The sequence below is a fragment of the Callospermophilus lateralis genome, chromosome 14 (assembly GCF_048772815.1).
Source record: "Callospermophilus lateralis isolate mCalLat2 chromosome 14, mCalLat2.hap1, whole genome shotgun sequence".
NCBI classification, from domain to species: Eukaryota; Metazoa; Chordata; class Mammalia; order Rodentia; family Sciuridae; genus Callospermophilus; species Callospermophilus lateralis.
In genome coordinates, this window is record NC_135318.1 from 105,712,372 (window position 1) to 105,735,923 (window position 23,552).

Here is a 23,552-nt window from a genome sequence, read left to right on the forward strand (position 1 = left end):
AGTCCTATTTCTGTCAAAACAGATAAAGGACCCAACAACAACACCACTCCCATTTTAAAAATATCCAAAATATTCACACTTATTGTTATGTCACAAAAATAACGTGACAAAAAGCATAACTTCTGTATCTAGAAAGAAATGTAAAATGTCCATATTCTGAGGGTTATTGTAAGCTTTAATACTGAACTAGTCCCTTGAATTTCTTGAAAAAAAAAACACCTAAACAATTAAAAAAACAAATAGTTACAAATATATAAATTATTCCTTTGTTACCTTTGTGGGAGTAACATTAGCTGCTGGTCTGAGAAGATACTGGGAATTATATGCTGGTGACTGACTATAATATACTGAAGGGCCAGTAGTTGCAACTAAAAAAAAAAAAAAAGGAAAAAAAAAAAAAAAGAAAACACTGTTAAAGTCTATACTACAGTTAAGACTACCTAAATAAGAACTACAAATATAAAAGTAATAGAAACCAAAGAAAGAATTAGCTAGATAGATTTTTTTTAACTTCTATATATCAAAATACACCATAAAGATTATCAAACTAGATTATCAAACTAGGAAAAGACTGCTAGAACAGGGTGAGGTATATATACTGTGCCAGTAATCCCAGCAACTCGGAAGACTGAAGCAAGAGTGAAGCCCTTTCTCAAAAAACCAAACAAGCAAGCAAATTTAAGGACTTGGGATATAGTCCAGTGGTAAAGTACTACTGAGTTCAATCCTAGTACCACAAAAAGCTGGGGAGGGAGGGTCCAAGAAGTGACACAAAGAATAAGCAGCAGAATATGGCACGAATTTGATCAACAAGAACAAGTGCTTAAGGGCTGGGGATATAGCTCAGTTGGTAGAGTGCTTATGCACAAGTCCCTGGGTTCAATCCCCAGCACCACAAAACAGCTGAAAGGACTTAGAAGCCAAATTGCATCTGATGGCTTCAAAGGCTATAATACTGAAGGAAGCCTCAAAAATCTGCAGAATGACAGGGTGCATTTTGTAAAGTCAAGCTATTATGATCTAAAATAACCTGACAAATTCATGAAAGGGATCTCAAAAGTAATATAAAATGTTCATTTGCTTAAAAATACTAATAAACACATTAAAAACACTCATGTTCATATGCAAACTATTTGCTCCATCTATTTTGTGAGTTTTACAGGAAACCAAACTAAAAGGCACTCATATTATACACAATGACATTCCTGTGTTTGATCTGTTTTGACAGTTTTACCAGAAAATCAAACAAGCAAAACACCTTTATGGCTATTTGTGAAAGAAGAAAGAAAAATTGTGACTCTAGAGGTGCCAAGCAATTGATTCTCAGAAAGCACTGAAAATGACCTACAAAGGGCTATTCAGAAGCCCTCCTTTGAATCTGTAAACCTAATGGAACTACCTGGTAAAGGCAGTTATTTTGGACCTATTTTGAGGAGGAGGAAACAGGAATACAAGGTAATAAATATATGCCAAGAATCCTAAAAGTCTGCAGTTTAACTACAGAGACTTTATCAATGACCACTACACCTCAGTGGGAAAAACAGAGTTCTTATAATCTACTAAAAATTATCTACTACAAAAAAAAAAAAAAAAAATCACTACATGAACAACTCAGGAAAGAAAGAAATGAGATTATGTTGAGAATGACATTTTAAAAAAAACTTCAAAACTGATGTCATTTTTGCTTTTACAAACTAACAAAAGTTTCTGTAAATTGTTAACAGTCAATATTACCAAGAGTGTAAAAATGGACACTCTGAGATACTTCTTTTTTTAATATTTATTTTTTAGTTGTAGTTGGACACAACACCTTTATTTGTTTGTTTATTTTTATGTGGTGCTGAGGATCGAACCCAGATCTTGCAGGGGCTAGAAAAGCGCTCTACCACTGAGCCACAACCCCAGCCCATCTGAGATACTTCTAATAAGAGCAAAAACTGAATTTTTAAAACAGCCAACAATTCTAGAAGGTGTCCACAGCATTATTTGTGATAGCACAAACTAGAAACACAAATAAAGAAAAAGAATTTGCAATACTTCTACATGAGGAGATACCACATACTCATTAGTAGTATTTTGAAGTAATATTTTTTAAAAATGCTTGAAACTTAAAGTAACATTTAAAAAGCTGACAAACTCATCTATACATGACATAACAACAGTCATAAAACATACTTTATGTAAACAAAGAAACAGAAATTCTCCAAAATGATAATAGGATTCTGATAGGAAGGTAGTTTTTAGTTTACACTGTTCAGTACTTCTTAAAATTTCCTAATAAGCTTCTTCATCTTTTTTTTATCATCTTACTTTTGAAAGACAAGAACCATCTTGGTATATTTTTACTTCTGTTGAGGAAAAAATGTCTATGAACACAGGAATAGAAATTAGAAGACCTGGGCTCTCTCCCTTTCCATGCCACAAAGTTACTTTGTGAACCTGTCAATAAGCCACTTGAGTCTTTATCTTCCTCAGCTGTAAAATGAGGATGTATTACTTCACACTTCATACGGTCATTATAAGAATAAAACAACGTGAATGTTGTGTTTATATACTTATAAAACCAAGACCTTTTAAACCTACACATGAAAGAAATAGTTGTGACCCACAAGGTACCAAGTGACACTGCATAACACTTTTAAAAACAAAAGGTTAACCAGTCTTTTTATTCTCACTGTACAAGGCTCTAGACAATGCACAAGGATTTTAAGTGAGCAAAGTCTGAGGTCTAAACATCTCAGATATTTATCTTTCACTACGACATTTGGTAAGTTTGCCTTCACAGGATTTTCCATTATTTGCTTGTCTTTAGAAGACACTATCCTAAGAGGATACAATGGGGTTGCTGTACTATGGGCCATCACACAAATGTACTAATAATCTAACTAAATCTGCTTATTCTAAATCATTCCTGGGTTAAAAGCAAATAGAAAAAAAAAAATACATGCATTACTATTGGTTGAGTATCCCTTATCCAAAATGTTTGGGCTTAGAAAGAAGTGTTTTCAGATTTTAGAATATTTGCATACACATAATAGGATGTCTTGGGAATGGAGCCCAAGTCGAAACATGAAATTCACTCATGTTTCATATATACCTTACATACATACATTGTAAATTACTTTATATAATATTTTTAATGCAACTATATTCTGACTGCAACCTGCACATGAGGTCAGATGTAGGATTTTCATTTATAAACTGGCATGCAAAAAAAAGTTTCAGATTTTGGGGTTTTTAAGATTCAGATATTTGGAATGGTGTGCTCAATCTACAGCATTTGGGAAATTTGTCTCAAGTAAAAGAAATCTATTTTTATTCTCATTTCTGGCTGCCTGGAGCCAATGTATCATATTGGCAAGTTGCTTTGAGTCAGATAACTTATGAATTACAGCTCCATCAGTAACTGATAAATAAGTTACCTATCTTTCTACACTCATTTCTTCATCTATAAAGTTGGGATTAATAATGGTACCTACCACTGATTTATTGTAAATAAATAAAATTTAAAAAAAAAAACACTTTTGCACATAGCCAAATCACAGTAAGTACAATTAGTAATCTTGATTCATTTGGTGTTTGCTATATATTGTATAAATGCCAAAGAAATTCTCATACCTACCTGCACATATACAAATGCTCATAGTAATTATAGAGGCAAGTATTATGTCCAGGTTTACTTACACAGCTAATAAGTGAAAAAGAACAACTAAAAAACCCAACATGGTTTAGCTTCAAACTCCTTTTCCTTCTGTGCATGGTATTTCAAATTAAATTCTGTATTAATGTCTGCCTCTCTTTAGATTATCAAAATACTCCCAAGAGGTTTAAGTTCTTAATGAGATACCTCTTGGTGCATAATTATATCAGTTAACATTTCTCAATTTAAGGAATAATTCCACCTAAGATTCAGCTCATCTAAGATATACATTAAAGGGTTTTTTAAGCCTTGACAGACATGGAATCAAATAAAGCTTGATTTTTTGCTTCGAGTTATAAATTCTCAGTAATATCAAATATAGATTTTTAAGTAATTATAAGTAATCACATAACTGACATGTATATCAAACTACAGATAAGCTGATTTCATAATTTATCTGTTTAAATGAAAAAGAGCCTAGGAATACAGCTCAGAGACAAAGTAAACATGCAAGAGGCCCTCACTTTAATTCCCAGCACTGCGCAAAAAAAGGGAGTGGGGGTGAGTGGGTAATCTTACTAAAATCTGGAGATTATTCAGTTGCCAGCTTACCTGTTAATGGAGCCCCATGAAAAGTCTGTGATCCTTGATACCCATCAGGCACTGGATCTGGTCCATAATTCTCTGCAGGCCACCGATGAGGGGATGCCGAGTTACTGCTATTTAGTTTCAACTCCTGCATTTCTTTCTAGTGGAAGGGAAAAAAGGAAGTAATTTTAAACATTTAACAATATAATACAAGACACAATGCCAGGACAAAAACAATACTTATATCTAAAAACTGATGATACCAGGGCTGGGTTGTGGCTCACAGGTAGAGTGCTCGCCTACCATGCATGAGGCACCGGGTTCGATCCTCAACACCACATAAAAATAAAATAAAGATATCGTGTCCACCTACAGCTAAAAAAATAAATATTTTAAAAAACACTGATGATACCTTTTAAGAGATACTAATGAAATATGGATAACAAGAACATGATTCTTAATTTGTTAAAATTTATCCATTCCCATTTTTTCACTCCTTAATTCCACCTACCTAATTCATTCACTCTAACCTAAAGAACTGAATAATTACCTAAATTATCTCATATCCACTTTCCTTCCACACTTGCCTACATTAATCTTTGTAAAGTTGAGCCCCAGCCAAGACACTTCCTGACTCAAAATAAACAAGGCCTATAATTAACTTCTTTCTCTGACATTCATGGTCCTCAAGTAGTTTCAACCTAAGCATCCTGGCCACAGTCTCCTTTCCATGCTGCTGTATTCTCTGATCTATATGGACTACTCAACACCAAAACTCAATTCTTGATACATATTGTCATATGATATAACAAACTAACAGTAATTCTCAAGGTGAAGCTCAAATGCTCCATCAGCAAAAAAGAACTGTACTTGCCCAGAACTTAGTTATATATGTTCCAGGCTCTGTACTTCTGAATTAATGCTAACACACTTTTAGATGGAAAAGTATAACTTATACCTTAAAGTGAGAAAGAGATGCAAGAAATGACAAAGCTAGAGTTTGATCCAGATCTAAATCCAAAAAGTGTTTTTTAATACCACTCTACTGCCTAGACAATAGCAGTTATATTGTTTTCTAATATAGCTATGTGGGCAAACTATCCAATTTGTTACTTTATAAACAACTAAATGATGACAACTTACCTAACCCCAGAATCTACAAAATGTCCCTTTATAAAATTGGCATTTATCAAGAAATTGTTTCTTTAAATAAATAAATAAATAAACTATATTGGGGTATCAAACAGGTTGAATTTTTAAGTTTCAAACTTGTCTTAGCCCAGGAATCAGATCAGTTACAATAAGCAAGGTAAGAAACAAATCTAGCTAAACAAATCTGTCTAGATTTCTTTGTCTAGATTTGTAGTATGTCTTCTAAAAGAAGCGTCAGAAACAAAAATTTCCCAGAAAGCCACATTTAGTTTCAACTCTATTTAAACTGCTATTTAGTTTCAACTCCTGCATTTCTTTCTATTGGAAGGAAAAAAACTAAGTAATTTTAATCATTTAACAATATCATGCAGGAACCAATGACAGGACAAACATATTTAAATCTAAATACTTCAAGCTAAATAACAGTTTCCTCATTTATCCATCTACGTACCTATTTGAGTAAGAAACTGGGCTGGGGTTATGGCTCAGTGACAGAGTGCTTGCCGAGCATGTGTAAGGCACTGGGTTAGATTCTTAGCACCATATATAAATAAATGAATAAAATAAAGTCCTATCAATAAATAGAGTCAGAAACTGGTAGAATTGACTGGAAAACTTAGTCACTAATGGTCTCTGGTCCATAGTTTTGAATTTGCAATCCAAGCTATAATCATAGTTCTAAAAATTCAATGAAATGGAAAATGTGATTGGACCCGATTTTAACCTGATTTCACTTTTCAAATGAGAAGCCGAACAGACTAAAATAAGGGACTGGCCCAAGATCATTTTTTTTTTAGTTGTTGATGGACTTTATTGTCTTTATTTTCATGTGGTGCTGAGGATCGAACCCAGTGCCTCATGCATGCTAGGTGAGCATGCTACTACTGAACCACAACCTCAGGCCCCCCAAGATCATTATTAAGTAGTGGCAGAGTCTACTAGCTTCTTGTCCAATGAGAGTGTAAAAAAAATCTACTAGTGACCGCAATTCCAAAGAACTAAAGCCTCTTTGAGTGCTATGATATAAAATTGAATTCCTTACATAACAAAGTCAAATTCATATGAAAGTTCTTAAAAAGATAAAAACTTGTGGGCTGGAGCTGTGGCTCAGTGGCAGAGCGCTTACCTAGCTTGTGTGAGGCACTGGGTTTGATCTTAGCATCACATACAAAAATAAATAAAAGTCTATCTACAAGTACAAAAAAAAATTTTTTTTTAAAGACAAAAACTTTCAAAAGCAGGGTTGGGGTTATGGCTCAGTGACAGAGCACTTGCCCCATACATGTGAAGTTGTGGGTTCGATTCTCTGCACCACATAAAAATAAATAAACAAAATAAAGACATTGTGTCCATGTATAACTTAAAAAATATTTAAAAATAAATAAATAAATAAAACTTTCAGAAGCTTAAAGACCACTTTTCAATTCCTAACTATAAATTTGACCCAAACCTCATTCACAGCCAATTTGAGAAATTAATTCATAGAACAATGTATAATCAGTATATTTCAGTAGTTTGATTTGATCATTTAGGAACCTTCATGCCAGGAATCATGGTATGTTTTGAATAAAACAGTCTCTACTTATGGCAGCATTGGGGATAGCTATATCCCAGAGTCCTTTTTATTTTGAGATAGGTTCTCACAAAGTTCTCCAGGCCTGCTTTGAACTTCTAGTTTTACTAACTTAATTTCCTGGGTAGCACAGGTATGCATCACCATATCCAATAATAGTGTCTATTTTTTTCCTTCCATATTTTTCATTTGTACATTACAGTTGGACATATTAATGGGATTTGTTATATATTCATACATGCACACAATATAACAACATAATATATCACTCCTCAGCATTCCCCCACCTTCCACCCCTTGGGTCCCTTTCCTCTACTAATCTCCCTTTGATTTTTAGGAGATCCATCCTCAACTCTGTTTTCCGTTTTCCCTCTTTAGCTTCCAGATATGAGAGAACCTATGATCCTCGACCTTGTGAATTTTACTTATTAAGCATAACATGATGGCCTCAAGTTCCATCCATTTTCCTGAAAATGGCAGTTTCATTTTTGTTTATGTCTGAATAAAACTCCACTGTGTGTGTGTGTGTGTGTGTGTGTATATCACATTTTCTTTATCCATTCATCTATTGATGGACACCTAGTCTGGTCTGGTTCCATAGTTTGGCTCCTGTGAATTGTGATGCTATAAACATGGGTATGCATGTATCATTGCAGTAAAATGACTTTAATTTCTTCAGGGTAAATAATGAGAAGTGGTATATCTCAGGCATATGGTGGTTCCATGCCTTCACACTGATTTCCACAGTAGTAGTATTAATTTACAGTCCCACCAACAGTGTAAAGTATTCCTTTTCCTCTACATTCTCTCTTAATGCCAGTCATTCTGACTGGCATGAGATAAAAATCAAGTTTTTTTTTTTTTTAACATTTTTTTTTGTAGATGGACACAATGCCTTTATTTTATTTGTTTATTTTTATGTGGTGCCAAGGATTAAACCCAGTGCCTCACACAAGTTAGGCAAGCGCTCTACCACTGAGCCACAACCCTGGCCCTACAGTGTAGTTTTGATTCAAATTTCCCTAATCACTAATGATACTGAACATTTTTTCAGGTATTTGTTGGCCATCTGTATTTCTTTTTGTTCAATTCATTTACTCATTTATTAATACGATTTGTGTGTGTGTAAAGTTTCTTGAGACCTTTATATATTATAGATATTAATTCTCTGTCAGAAGAGTAACTAGCAAAGATTTTCACACATTCTGTAGATTCTCTTTTCGTATCCCTAACTGTTCCCTTTGCTGTGCAGAAGCTTTTTGATATGTCCCATTTATTAATTTTAGGTATTATTTCCTAAGACTTAGGGATCCTACTGAGAAAGTCACTGCCTGTGCCTAAAAGCTAAAGTGCTGACCCTATGTTTTCTTCCAGGAGTTGTATACTTTCTGATATAATTCTGAGGTCTTTGATCCATTTGAGTTAATTTTTCCGTAGAGTGAGAGATAAGGGTCTTGCTTCATTCTTCTACATATGGAAAACCAGTTTTCCCAGCACCACTTATTAAAAAGGCTATCTTTTCTCCAATGTAGGTTTTTGGCACCTTTGTCAAGGATCAGAGGACAGACTCTATTTTTTAAGAACATAGGTTTCATGGAAGGGTCAGAGACAAAAGTAATTTCAAAAAATATGGTAAGGGTCAAGACAAAGGTGTGTAAAACATAGTATGATTTCATAATAGTATGGTAAGGGGAATATTCTGAGCAACCTTAGAAAGTGAGGAAGTAGTCAGGAAAGGAATATAGGAATAAGTAGTTAAAGAAATTAAGTGATTTACCTTAATGGCCTCTACTTGTTGGCAGATCATTTTCAATAGAGAGTTTTGATCTTCTGCCCATCGAGGAGGTGTTTTGGGAGAATACTAAAAAACAAACAACAAAACAGTATTTGCAACATTTAGAAAAGAAGCAGCATATTCCTCAATACAGTGACTCATTTCCTTCCTACTTACCTTGTAACTTTTACTTGGTGATAGAGAATATTTTGTGGGAGATGGTGTAGAATGTTTAATTTCTGAATCTGCATTTCGCAAACAACCATTTTTATAAAGAGGACCTCCATCACTATAATCTTCAAGTTCCTGCATTACTGAGTTAAGCATCTCTTTTACAGACTCCAGTGGCACAGGCAACTAAAAACAAAGGCATTATTAGTCAAGGGTTTAGTTAGCAAAACTACCAAATTAATATCTCTAAAACAAATATAAAGACTCTACCTTAATAATGTTTAAATTTTCATCAATTTTTAACAAGCACTTTATACTTTAAATAATGATAAATGTGAAAGTGTCATATTATCTTAAGTCTTCTGATTTTCAAGTCCATACTCTTTCTATGGAAAAGTCATAATAACAGTAGAGAACTATAAACCTCACAAGATTTTCCATATGAACAAATAAATAAGTTCCTGATTTTCCTTAAATGATTAGAACAGAAAGAGAAATACGTATGCTGGAACGCACCAGATAACATAAGCACTAATCTAAACAGTAACACAAAGTATGTAACAAAATACTTGGAAGAAAATCTGAACATAGCTGAATTCTATCACCACAGTCTCCAACTGCTGACAACGAGAAAACAAGAATAGTTCATAGCAGATGACAGAGATAAAAATAAATATTCTAAAATTTCTCATTTAAGCAAAATTTATTAGGAACTAGTCCTGAGATTACAATATTTGTTTTGATTATACTGCTAAAAAAAAAACAAAATTAATAAATGTCTACCTTAAAAATTTTTTCAAGGGGCTGGGGTTGTGGCTCAGTGGTAGAGCACTTGCCCAGCACATGTGAGGCGCTGGGTTCAATCCTCAGCACCACATAAAAAAATAAGTAAAATAAAGATATTGTGTCCGACTACAACAGCTAAATAAATAAATACATAAAGTTTAAAAAAATTTTTTTCAATTTTCCCAACTACTTTCCTATGAGTATATATATATACATTACCAAGTTAAAAAAAAAAAAAATACCCAACCTAAGAAAAAGACAAGTGAATTAAGCATCTATACTCACACACTACTTCTGTACACCAATGACCAAGATGATTTGGGAATTACCAAAATATAAAACTAAGGCAAAAAATCCATTATCCACTTATCAATATTATTAAATTACAGATAACAAGCACCAACTTACTTTCTGGACTACTGAAAGATTTGAATCACTGTCATCTAAAATCTTTATTAGGTAGTCCCTGGTCTTTCGCAGATAATTTTTGCATTCTTCTTGTTCTTCAGGAGAAAGAGAATCATTTTCAATGTCTTCTGCTTTCCTGTGAAAAATCTATATAAACAGTGGTTTTATGAAACAATCAGACTTAAAAAAAAAAAAAAAAACCTCTTAATTCAAGTACATTTACTTACCAGGGCAAGATTCCAGTAAGAAACAACACTTTTTATAGATTCAAAGGCAGTCAGAGCGTCTTCTATATTTCCATTAACCACATCCAAAATAGCAAAAGTTATATGTGCATCTTCTTCATATTCACCAACTTCAGATGCCTAAATCATTTAGTAGTTTTTAGTCAAACTGCTTCTATTCAGCATATCAAACCTAAATGATCTCATTAATCTTTCATGTGATATTTATATCAGCTAGTGGACTATGAAAACAAACATATCACTTAACAGCAAGGTAATGTATTTAAGCAGTTAAAATCTCTTATTTCTTTATCAACTGCAAACAGTTAATTTGCCAGGAGATTCTCAGTTACCTGAATGTCTGCACTATGAAAATGTTTAAACAAAGGATCAGTAGGTTCAGGAATACTGCTTTTCTTTTTGATTGTCTTCAACAATGGTATAACTTTCTTCCAATAATGAACACTTCTGCTTATGTATTCCCGTTGATCATAAAAAGAATTAAGACTGCTGCCCTAAAACAGGAAGACAGAAGCATACAACCTTAACAAATACATATGATCAAATCTAAATATTCATTTACAAATCCTAAGAACTAGTGAAAATTTTTAAGTAAAAATTTTTACTCATTCATTTGAGTAACTTCCCAAATACGAAAATAATTCATCATCACTGTAATACCAGAGAATAGTCCAATATTATGATTAAGCCTTTTTTTTTGGTACTAACTGAACCTGGGGACACTTAATCAAATCACTGAGTCACATCCCCAGCATTTTAGTTTTTTATTTTGGGACAGGATCTCACTGAGTTGCTTACTAGGGCCTCGATAAACTGCTGATACTGGCTTTGTATTTGTAATCCTCCTGCCTCAGCCTTCAAACCCCTGCTGGGGTTACAGGCAAGTGTCACCATACCCTATAGACTTTTAAATACTTTTTAGTGATACTACCAAATGAGACAGCCTACTCTATTTTTAAGAATTATCATTTTTAGGTAGCCAAAATCAAACTAAAAGTGTCAAGAGTTTGGTCAAAGAACTACCATCTACATCCACTCTTGACAGAGAAAAGACCTCAAATAATTAAAAAGATCTATAATGCCCTTACCTACAAAGACTTAAGCTACCCAATTTAAGAGCTATCGATTTACAAGCTGGATAATAACTATAATAACTTGCCAAGCACGGCACACACCTGTAATCCCAGCAGCTCCGGAGGCAGAGGCAGGAGGATTTTGAGTTCAAACAGCCTTATCAATTTAAAGAGGTCCTAAGCAACTCAGCGAGACCCTATCTCTAAATAAAATATAGAAAAAGGCGAAGGATGTGGCTCAATGGTAAAGCATCTCTGGATTCAAGCCCTGGTACAAAAAAATATATATGGGCTAAGGATATAGCTCAATTGGTAGAGTGCTTGCTTCACATGCACAAGGCTCTGGGTTCAATTCCCAGCACTGCCAACCACCGCCACCCCCCACACACAAAAATCATGACTTAATTTTTAAGTAATAACAACAAAAACTAATATAACAATACTATGGGTTATTCTAAGTGCTTATGTTTATTTAATTACACTAACTCATTTATAGCAAAATTTTAAAACACTTGAACCGGCACTAATATTAACAAGCTAGTTTTCTTGGTTTTTCAAAACTAAGACAATGTTCTTTTTTTTTTTTACTCTTGGGAGACTTTTTAACTTATTTTATTTACTTATTTATTTTTATGTGGTGCTGAAGATCAAACCCAGGGCCTTGTGTGTACGAGGCGAGCGCACTACTGCTGAGCCATGACCCCAGCCCCAAGACAATGTTCTTTAAAAAAAAAGTTTATACTTTAATGTAACTCACTGTTTTCTGAAGGCATTTTGCCCAGTACACAAGCAGAGCAGGTTGAAGGCCATGTTTTTCCTGGGCTCTTAAAGTGTTAATTTCATGCTGAACCAGAAGTCGTAATTTTGCTGAAGTTCCAGGTCTAAAAAAAAAGTTTTATTGAATAAAATTGCTTTAAAACACATAGCTGAAAGCTTAACATGTAAGTTAACTGTCATATTACAAGTTAAATATTCATGAAATGAAATGAAAGAAGTTTAAAAAAAAACAAAACAAAACTTTGTTTTATTACTTACATTGCCTTTCTGTGAATTAGGTTACAGACTGCATCCCACCAAGATTTTTGTCTTTCTGTACAAAGTTGTTTACACACAGGAAGTGGCAAGCACAATGGCTGATAGGAGCTGCAGTGAGAATTATACTTCTCCTTTAATTGTAGGTGGCTGGTATATATTACTCCAAGTAAAAATACCTGTTTTTTTTTAAACAAATTAATTTCCATTAGGAAAAAATTAAACAAAACTTAAAATATTTAATTTGTTAAATTCTTTGCTTACTTCAAGATCTAAAATACATATTGATTCAGGTGCATTTGTTTCAAGTCGTGAGGTTTCTTGAGGCAAATGATGAAAAAGCTGTTTCAGCCATTTTCGAATTGCAGGTAAAGCAGGCAGTGAATTCCATTGCAAGCCAAGCCAAGTAAGGTGCTGAAGACTACCATTGTGTGCTCGAATAGCACCTGAAAAAAAGGAAAAAAGAAATGGCTTGAGTTTTGGAAATTCTATTTAGGCCATTAGTTTTACAACTAATTTAACAACTCATATATAATGTATCTTAAATACAAACTGCTTTTCTGTATCAGAGATGTGGGGAAATTGGTCCTCAGCAAAATCTCATGTTCTTCATCAAATGCATTCATACTTTATAACTAAAAATTTTAATAAACCAGTTGTGAATGAGGAAGTTCCCAGGCTAAGAAAATCAGACCTGCCATAAAACAATAAAGCAAAGTCTACTGACAGAGGCCAAAGAATGCCAATCTAATCAATAATCTTAAAACAACATATTCCCCCCTATAAAGAATTATTACAATGAGTACTACTATATTCATCCAGTAGTGTAGTAAAGAGATCTTTTCTTCTACAAGAAATTCACTACTGGGGCTGGGTTTTGGCTCAGGGGCAAAACGCTTGCCTAGCCCCTGTGAGGCACTGGGTTTGATCCTCAGCACCACATAGAATAAATACATAAAATTAAAGTATTGTGTCCAACTACAACTAAAAAAATATTTTTAAAAAAAGAAATTCAATACTGAAAACTTGATGGGCTTCTAAAAGAACGGAGATACAGCGTTTTGGCAATTTATGAGACTTAAAGATGGTCATCTTTTTGTCTCAGGAATTTTGTTTTTAGAAATTTCTATGGAAATAATTTAAAATGCAGACACTTTAAAGTAATCATAACAGCATTATTTTTAAAAGTAAAAATAAACTGGAGGTAACTCAGATGCCCAACAATACAAAGTACTAAGCAAAATAAAGCTCATAAAAGATTATGCTGCCATTAAAAATATTAAAAGTTTTAATATTAGATACTATGGGAAAAAATTCATGAAATAAGCAACACAAGTAGCATATGTAAACTATTTACCCATGCCACCCATATCCACACCCTCCAACCCCCAACAACAAAAACAAAAAAAAAACTAAAGTCATTATTTCTGGGTAAGGATATTATGGGTAATTTACTTTCCTCCTAATATATAAAGAATAAGATGCAGAAGATTGTCTATGAAAGATAAAACTCACCAACATCATATCTAGCCAAATCACCAGGCTCTGGAGTTTGTACATCAATGTTTCCAATATCATCACTACCAAGGAAAGATCTCTCCTTAGGTGATTGACTAGAAAACAGAGCATCATACAGGGCAGACTGTCCACTTTTATTGGCAAAAGATTCCACAACCTCCTTTAAAAAATCTTGCTTGCCACGACTTAAGTTCAGCAACATGTGCCCTGAAAAACAAATTAAGTTATTTTCACCATTTTATGATGAATAGCATGCTATATTTACTCAAAGATCTCAATGTTTCATTCATATACCCAAGGAGGAAATAAAACAGTTATCTCAGATCTCACCTTCCAACCCAAAACAATAGCAGGACAATAAAAAGGGTGCTTATGTAGAAAATGAATAGAGTTAAAGTTTAATAAATAGTGTCTACATAAAGAATAAAAGGAAAAAAAATAAAGAAATGTGTGCAGAAAATACCCAAAGTATTTGCACTTTAGATAAAAAGTATAGGAATTAAGTGGCTACAGGACAAGAAGTAAGGCCAAGCTCTAATCCTCTGATTTGATATGCTGATTTCTATACCTGCTAACCAGAATCCTCCTCTTAAAATATTTCTTTCCAGGACCCAGTACCAGAAATGTTTTTATTTCAAAAGTTCTCTGAGTAGAGAATCTATTTAAAAACACTCCTTGGATACATGCTGCAACATGGATTAACTGCGAAAATATGCATAGCCAAATAAGCCAGTCACCAAAAAAAAAAACAACACATATCACACAATTCCATGTATATGAAATATCAAAATGGACAAATGAAAAGAGACAGAAACAGATTAATGACTGTTTATGGCTGTGGGGTTGGGGTAAATGAGAGCAACTTCCAACAGGTATAGGGTTTCTTTATGGGATGATGAAAATGTTCTAAAATTAACTATGATGAAAGTTGTACATCTCTTAGACCATACTTAAAAGCACTGAAATTATACTTTGAACAGGTGAATTGTACAGTATATGAATTACATCTCAATTAAGTTGTCCAAAACCAAACCAAAGCAAAACAGACAACCACCACCCTCCTTGGTGTTAATTCTGCTGGTAAGGTTGCTGTCTCAATATACTTGAATGCTCATAAACAAAAAATACAATTGATTCTAACCTTGCAAAGGTAGAAGAAAAACAAAGGACAAAAAAGTGAAAAGTCACTTCAAGGACAGAATCTAATGCCCAACAAAAAGCCCACCAAAAAACTCGGTTGTGGGATAGAGAAATACAAGTTTTTACTGAAAGCTTCGGTACAGACCAAAGCTCATGATGACTTTGATTTAATATTACTTCTTGCTCTTTACAAAGTTCCCTTGATTTTTTCCATGGGCAAATGGAAAGAGACAGAAACAGACTGTTTATGGCTGTGGAGTTGGGGTAAATGAGAGCAACTTCCAACCATTATCAAAAAAAGTATAGTATAATAGAAAGGAACATCTAACTATTTGGAATACAAGTACCATTGAAATAACTGTTCCCTATGGGAGGCTGAAGTTGTAGCTCAGTAGCAGAGCACTTGCCTCACATGTGTGAGGCACTGGGGTTCAATCCTCAGCACCACATAAAAATAAATAAAGATATTTATATTCATCTACAACTAAAAATTCAAAAAATTTAATATATTAAAAAATGCTCCCTCTGGTAAAACTGATGTTTCTTCATTACTCCCCTAATATACCTTGAAGTTTGTGCCTTGGCTTGGCAAAAAAAACAAAAAACAAAAAAAAACTATGTATGTAGAGACATTTGTATCTACTCAAACAGCCAAAATGGGAATAAATCTACAAATTCTCAGAGCCTAAGAAAATATGAGTATATTTCTTTTTATTTTAGCTTCCTCACTATGTTCTCAGCCCTTTAAGATACAGATCCAGCCAGGCACAGTGGCACAGACCTGTAATCCCACAACTCAGGAGGCTGAGGCAGGAGGATCCCAAGTTCAAAGTCAGCCTCAGTAACAGCGAGGTGCTAAGCAACTCAGTGAGACCCTGTCTCAAAATAAAATACAAAATAGGGCTGGGGATGTGGCTCAGTGGTCAAGTCCCCTGAGTTCAATCCCCAGTACCCCCCTCCAAAAAAAGATACAGATCCGAATCTTCATGTTTGCATCCCCTAAAGCAATATTTTATAAGCAGCTGGCATTAAATGTCTAGCAAATGAATAATCACACTTAATCCTTACACTTATTATCCTTATATGGCAAAAAGAAACAAGTAAAATTATGACAAATTGTCTCCTGAACACAAATAACATATGATGTATCCTAATTTCTTTTTAAAGTTAAATCAGTTAAAGCATTACTATTAGCCAGGCATGGTGGTGCACGCCTATAAGCCCAGCGGCTTAGGAGGCTGAGGCAGCAGGATCTCGAGTTCAAAGCCAGTCTCAACAACAGCAAGGCACTAAGCAGCTTAGTGAGACTCTGTCTCTAAATAAAATACAAAATAGGGCTGTGGATATGGCTCAGTGGTTGAGTGCCCGAGTTCAATCCCCAGGACCAAAACAAAACAAAAAAACACACATTATTATTATTACCTGATTGGCTGAGACGATCATGGGCCATCATTTCCAGTAAATTCTGTCCAGTTTCTCCTTTTATTAATTTAATCTTTGGTCTCGGGACCTGGTGAATTAAAAATCTTATTTCAATGGTACTTGTATTCCAAATAGTTAGATGTTCCTTTCTATTATACTATACTTTTTTTTGATAATCAACAAACAATTAATAGGTAGAATTCACTGAGAAACATGGCAAAAAACTGAGAACAAGGGGTTTGGGGATGTGGCTCAAGTGGTAGCACGCTCGCCTGGCATGTGTGAGGCATTGGGTTCGTTGTCTCAGCACCACATAAAAATAAAAAAAGATACTGTGTCCACCCAACACTAAAAAATAAATATTTTTTTTAAAAAACTGAGAACAAGGAATTTATAATCAGTAAGAGATACATACAAAGAGAGCTTCTAGAAAATTTCTAATAAAAGCACATTCAAGTCAGGCACAGTGGTGCAGCCTGTAATCCCAGAGTTTTAGGAGGCAAGGCAGAAAGACTGAAAGTTCAAAGACTGTCTCAGCAACTTAGCAAGGCCCTAAGCAACTTAGTGAGACCCTATCTCAAAATAATATAAACAAGGCTGGACTGGGGATGTGGCTCAATGGTTAAGTGCACCTGGGTTGAATCCCCAGTACCAAAAATAGAAATAAATGAACTTTGAATATTTATATATATTAGCAAACTTCAACATTTTCATACTCATTTTCAGTACTTAATACATTCCTCATGAATCTAAAAGCTTCTACTAAGTAGTACATAACCCTGTAAGTATCAACTTCATTTTATAAAAAGATCTATATATTAATTATAACATGAACTAGAGGAACCTTCTCCAGAAACTAATCTTTTTTTCTCCCCTAACCAAAAAATAATAATCATCCTCTCAGGCTAACCATCATTTTTTAAAAACATTTTTCAGTTGTCTATAGACCTTTATTTTATTTATTTATTTTCACGTGGTGCTGAGGATGGAACCCAGTGCCTCACATATGGTAGGCAAGCGCTCTACCTCTGAGCTATAACCCCAGGCCCCTAACCATCATTTTTATAAACCAGATTTAATGCTTTTTTGGAAAGACTAATTATTCCTTTTCATTTCAGAGTAAAAGAGCTCATTAAAGAAAACATTAAAATGAGAAAAGAATGTTGGGAAAGGGATTTTAGCCAGCATCCCATCATCTAAAAATATAAGGCATATTTCTTTCCTTTCTTGTTCTAGGTATAACAAAAAGTTTCATGTTTCCAAAGATAAATAAATACAGTATTATATACCATATATATTTGTTATATAAGTTATATTTTATGTCTACATTTTTCAATTAACATGTTAAGATGATAATCACAACCTTTTATCATACCTTAATCATACCCCCAAATTTGCTAACTTGTTGGTTCTTTGTTATTTGTATCTTTTGAAATAAAAATTCACCCTATCTGAAATTGTGCCTTTATTATATGTTCTCAGAAATGGCAGAGTAAAAGGATCAAACTCTTCAAACTGGTCTTTGAGTAAACCACAGAAAAGTAGACTGTCAACATCACCTGATTCACCAAGCTCACCAGTAATATGTGTACCTTGTTATTTTCAATCTATCAAATGAATTTCCGTTTTAACTTTGATTTTACAAATATGTTCAAATATTTTCATTAGGGCACAACTCCATATGGAAATGTCAATTATTTTTTGCCAGACTCAGAAAACTGGAAAAAACTTACCTGAAATGCTATGAGATAGCACAATGCAGCCAGCTCAGAGAGAGCTCGCCATTGTACATCACTATGCTGACCCATCTTCAAAAGCAGAGAACCAGCATGCATGTAGAAATGTCCTTTCATTTCTAAGAAAGTGACTGACAGTTCATCATTTCCACCTACAGAGGATTTCACAGACTGAAGAGCACTATCAAACCTGCAATATTAAAATTTAAACAGTAGTCTATACCTACTGAATTATGAATAATCATTTTCATTTTTAATTCAAAATAAATTTAATAAAAGTTTGTCAAGCCTCATCTTCCCCAGACTCCTAATAATCCTTATTCTCTATTTTATAAGTTATGAAGCATCTAATGCTTATTTTTATCCTGCATATTTCCTATACTTTAAAAGTTCAACCTCTAGAATGACATCTATTCCAAAACAGTTATTTTCTGACCTACAATTATTGAAAAATACAAATCAAATAAGATTAGTGATAACAGGTATTTCATAATAAACCAGGATAAAGTTGGGAAATTTATTTTCTAATAAAAATGTTTATTCTTGATCTATATGGTTTCATTATTTAATTCAAAGTTGAAATTTCTCAAATTAGACATGCTATTTTCAAATTATGGTACACAGGATATAGCTCAGTTGGTAGAGTGCCTGCCTCGAACGTACAAGGCCGTGGGTTCAATTCCCAGCAACACAAAACAACAACAACAAAAAAGTGTGTCTCAAATTATAGTAACTGACAGACATTTGAATAACAATGCCATTACTGTATTAGATAACTAGACTTAAATAAATTATATTTCTTATAATTTGTAATCTATATCCTGATTAATGTTTCTAAAGCCTAAATGCTCCTCAGAATCTTCAATTTGTAAGAAAAGCAATAGCACACACTTAAAGGTAGAGCATAATTTTAAAGTAATTTATAATAAGGAAATCAGGCAATAGGGATTTCTTCTAACAAGTAAAGTCTAGGAATTTCTACAGGTTCTCAAAGATCCCTTCATAGAAGCCACGTGGTTAAACATACTTTTTAAATTATACTAAGAATTTCTTGTCTTTTTCACTCTCATTTTCTCATGTTATATATAGCTGAGTTTTCCAAAGCTTAACAGATTGAATGACAAAGTTTATGAGAATCTACCTGTGTACCATAAAAAGCCATACATTTTCAGAGGTTACAAAAATGCAAAACAATAGCACTCTTCTCACTATTTTGTTTGTTCTCAGCTTTAATTTCTAATGATAAACACTGATAGAAATAAACTAAAGATGTTTGGGAGTCCCTGAGGATGTTAAAAGGAACTAGCGGGGCTGGGTATGTGGTTCATGTAGTAGCACACTCTCCTTGCATGTATGAGGCACTGGGTTTGATCCTCAGCACCACATAAAAATAAAATAAGGATATTGTGTCCACCTAAAAATAAAAAATAAATAAAATAAATAAAAGGAACTCGTGGCCAGGTGCAAGCCTGTAATCCCAGCGGCTTGAGAGGCTAAGATAGGATGATCCGAGTTCAAAGCTACTTTCAGTAACTTAGGACAGGGTCTTAGACAAAGTTACTTTCAGTAACTTAGACAGGGTCTCACTGTCTTAAAAAGGGGGGTTGGGGTTGTGGCTCAGTGGTAGAGCACTTGCCTAGCATGTGTGAGGCACTTGATTCGATTCTCAGCACCACAAATATATGAATAAAATAAAAGTCAATCAATGTCTAAAAAAATTTTTTTAAAAAGGGCCAGGTATGTGGCTCAGTGATTAAGGGTCCCAGGGTTCAATCCCTAACATAAAAAAAATAATAATAATAAAGTCCCATTTATACAAAATAAAATGTAGTATATCAGTTAGAACATTCATTTTAAGGCTTGACTCTTTATGCCAAAACTGAATAAGGCTACTTTTAATCAAAACTGAACTATAAGAATTCTCTAAAAATCAAAGTCAGCCCAGTTATTTGGGAAGCTAAAGGGAAGATTCAATTTTGAGGTCAACATGAGCAACTTAGCAAAAACTTGATTCAAAATTAAAAAGTGCTCAGGATGTAGTTCAGTGTACAGCATTTGCCTAGCATGCATGAGGCCCCAGTTTGGCAAAAATAAATAAAAGTTATACACAACTAATTATCCCCATAAATGATATCAAGATAATTTTCCCTCCAAGTGTTACAATGTATTAACTCTAATTCCTGCGTACATTATAGAAATTACGATGCTATAAATAAGTTTAGACTAATGGAACAATTACTACAAAAATAAAATCTATTTATGCTGAAATAGTTTCAAAGTCAATGTACCTTTCCAGTAATTCTCTACTTTCTTGAACATCTCTGGTGGAAAGCGTAAGTAGCATAAGGTTAGCATAAGCCAGAAGTAAGTCTTTATTGGTCGCTCGCCAGTCATTTTTATCAGATTCCAAACACTGTAAAGACTCCAGATATTCCTATTTTGTAGGAAGAACAATATAGTGTAATTCACAAATCTTTATCAAATTTTAAGAAATTGACCATAATTTATTCTCACAAATTCCTTGGCATATTCCTATCACATTTCTGAAAATATATTGCTTTGTAAACCTGTCTTATATATCAAAATGCAAACAATGTATTTTTCATATTTATTCCATTATAAATTGAAATGATCAAGTATACATTCAATTTTATAGTTGACCTACACAAATTAAAGAAATTTAAGTGCTAAAAGGCGATGTTTAAAGTACAAAGAAATATATGCTGTCTACATAGAAGTGTAGAGCCAGGCACAGGGGCACATGCCTGTAATCTTAGCTATTCAGGCAGCTGAGGCCGTGGGACTGGAAAGTGGAGGCAACTTGGCAAGACCCGGTCCAAAGCTTTTTTAAAAAGGAAGTGAAGAAGGGATGCCCGGGGATGTAGTTCAGAAGAACCCTCCTGAGTTTAATCCCTAGTACCACAAAAAGTAAAAAAAAAAAAAAATGTAGAGACCTATGTTTTCACATACCGTAAGGGTCTGCACCACACACAAATTCCAGTCTAAACTTGAACGCAAAGCTATGTTCCTCTCTGCCTCATGACAGTGGGCCACAGCATCCTTCAATCTTTTATTTGATCGATACAGCTCCACTAGTCGTATATTCACATGGACATCATCAGGTCTTGTATAAAGTTCTGACTGAATCAAGTCAAAAAGCTTATTCCATCCATCTTCACCTTTACAATCTAAAAGCTGTTCCTATTTGGGGGGAGAAAAAAATTAATTCCAAGTAACAGCTGTGTGATTTTTAACAAGTCATAAGACATGCACAACATTCTATTGTTACTGGTTTCCAGGTGCCATCAAAACTACCATCCTATACACCTTATGAGTCCCTTCAAAGAATTGCTCCCAGGGGCTGGGGATGTGACTCAAGTGGTAGCGCGCTCGCCTGGCATGCGTGCGGCCCAGGTTCGATTCTCAGCACCACGTACAAACAAAGATGTTGTGTCCGCCGATAACTAAAAAAAAAATAAATATCAAAAAATTCTCTCTCTCTCTCTCTCTCTCTCCTCTCACTCTCTCTTTAAAAAAAAAAAAAAAAAAAAAAAGAATTGCTCCCAGAAGCTAAAACTTGAGAACTATATAGACAGAAACATTCAGAATTGCCACAGTAACTGTGTTTGCCTGTGCTAAAATGAGAATACTAAGACTAAACTGCCTCATACTGCTGTACAACTCAGCCACCAGCAGGAGCCTAGGCCTCCTCAGTGGATCCCCACCCTGTCTTCAAACTACTCTGTACCTCCTAGTCTGAGTCAAGCACTTATTCTCTATCTTTATCATCTTCTCAAAGCCCTGCTTCACCTCAAGGTCTTAATTATTCAGAATACCATGTCAAAACATCCCCTAACATCTCTCTGCCATTAACAGCTTTCTCGCCTAGCCTACTCACTCTCCATTGCCACCTTCAAATCATACCCCATCCCACAATTTTTGTAATAATTCATTTGGGGCAACCAAAATAAACTAGTCTTCATCCCTAACAACTGTAATTGACATTAGCAATTGAAAGATATACAAGATACACAATAGTTAGCTCCTCAGTTCTTTACTCACCTCACATCCAATGACAGTGTTCTTCATTTCAACTTTAATCATTCATTTGCCATTGATACAGGTCCTCTAAACCTGTATTCTGTTCATACTATTTAGGCCATTCCCTTTCTTATTCTTCCACCTCCCTGGGGGCCCATGCATTCTCACTGTCACATATATATATTCCTTAGTCATGTGAGAAACTCCCTTCAGTACACTGATATCATCAAGTTTAAATTATCCATACACACACAGTTTACTTGTCTATAATAAGCTAAAATGCAATGACCCTTAGTATTCATTATTATTACCTTCTTATAAACCCCTTTAACTAAGTCCCTCTATCTTTCCTTAGAGAAATCCTACCAACTGTTCACTCTGTACCTACAGACTACAAGTTGACAACTGGGTGTATGGCATATGGAATTCGGGTAATCTGATTTCAATCTTAAACCTCAAATGGGTAGGACATAGAACAAAATACTATTTTACCTCTAAAGACTCATTTTCTCCATTCCCTAAATAGATCACTTTGAATCTCAACTTTCCTACATCTTCTTTCAGCTCTCATTTTCAACTAAGGACCTCAATTTATCCTTCACTGAGAAAACATGAAACAATCATATGTAAATTCCATTTTACCTAACCTAATCTCCTCCCTATTCCCTCTACTTAGCAAAAACCAAGCCCTCCATTAATTCATCTCCTCCATCAATCTCTGGATCGTTTTCACAAACTTGTACTCAGTCTCTCCATAATTGCCAAAAGTAAACAAATGAGAAACAAACCCAAACCCTGGCAATTGATTACATGTTTAAAAATATACAAATATATAAATATATATATACATATTTACATATTTTTTACATAAACAAATGAGAAACAAACCCAAACCCTGGCAATTGATTATATGTTTAAAAATATACAAATATATAAATATATATATACATATTTACATATTTTTTACATAACCGTATTAATCACTGTGAAATCAATTTCAAAATAAAGTTTTAAAAATTCTATCATAAATGTGTTACGTGGGGCATAGTGGTGCACGCCTGTAATCCCAGTAGCTCAGGGGGCTGAGACAGGAAGATTGCTAGTTCAAAGCCAGCCTCAGCAACTTAGTGAGGTACTAAGCAACGCAGTGAGACCCTGTCTCTAAATAAATAAAATACAAAATAGGGTTGGGGATGTGGCTCATGGTTGAGTGGCCCTGAGTTCAACTCCGGATACCAAAAAACAAAAAAACT

At 34.2% G+C, this 23,552-nt stretch overlaps 1 protein-coding gene across 6 annotated transcripts in view; it reads right to left on the minus strand.

The window, feature by feature from the left end:
- Positions 1–23,552, minus strand: part of Rgpd4 (RANBP2 like and GRIP domain containing 4) — a 66,552-nt gene that overhangs the window by 24,832 nt on the left and 18,168 nt on the right. For all 6 annotated transcript variants that reach the window (XM_076833706.2, XM_076833704.2, XM_076833707.2 and 3 more), the window contains exons 5-19: positions 21,229–21,459; positions 20,547–20,692; positions 18,256–18,448; positions 16,523–16,610; positions 13,958–14,167; positions 12,707–12,888; positions 12,446–12,621; positions 12,168–12,291; positions 10,670–10,831; positions 10,320–10,457; positions 10,093–10,239; positions 8,905–9,084; positions 8,731–8,814; positions 4,253–4,388; positions 274–368 (exon numbers count right to left, since the gene is read on the minus strand). In XM_076833706.2, coding sequence (XP_076689821.1) covers positions 274–368; positions 4,253–4,388; positions 8,731–8,814; positions 8,905–9,084; positions 10,093–10,239; positions 10,320–10,457; positions 10,670–10,831; positions 12,168–12,291; positions 12,446–12,621; positions 12,707–12,888; positions 13,958–14,167; positions 16,523–16,610; positions 18,256–18,448; positions 20,547–20,692; positions 21,229–21,459 — 2,292 coding nt within the window. The remainder of the gene's footprint in view (positions 1–273; positions 369–4,252; positions 4,389–8,730; positions 8,815–8,904; positions 9,085–10,092; positions 10,240–10,319; positions 10,458–10,669; positions 10,832–12,167; positions 12,292–12,445; positions 12,622–12,706; positions 12,889–13,957; positions 14,168–16,522; positions 16,611–18,255; positions 18,449–20,546; positions 20,693–21,228; positions 21,460–23,552) is intronic.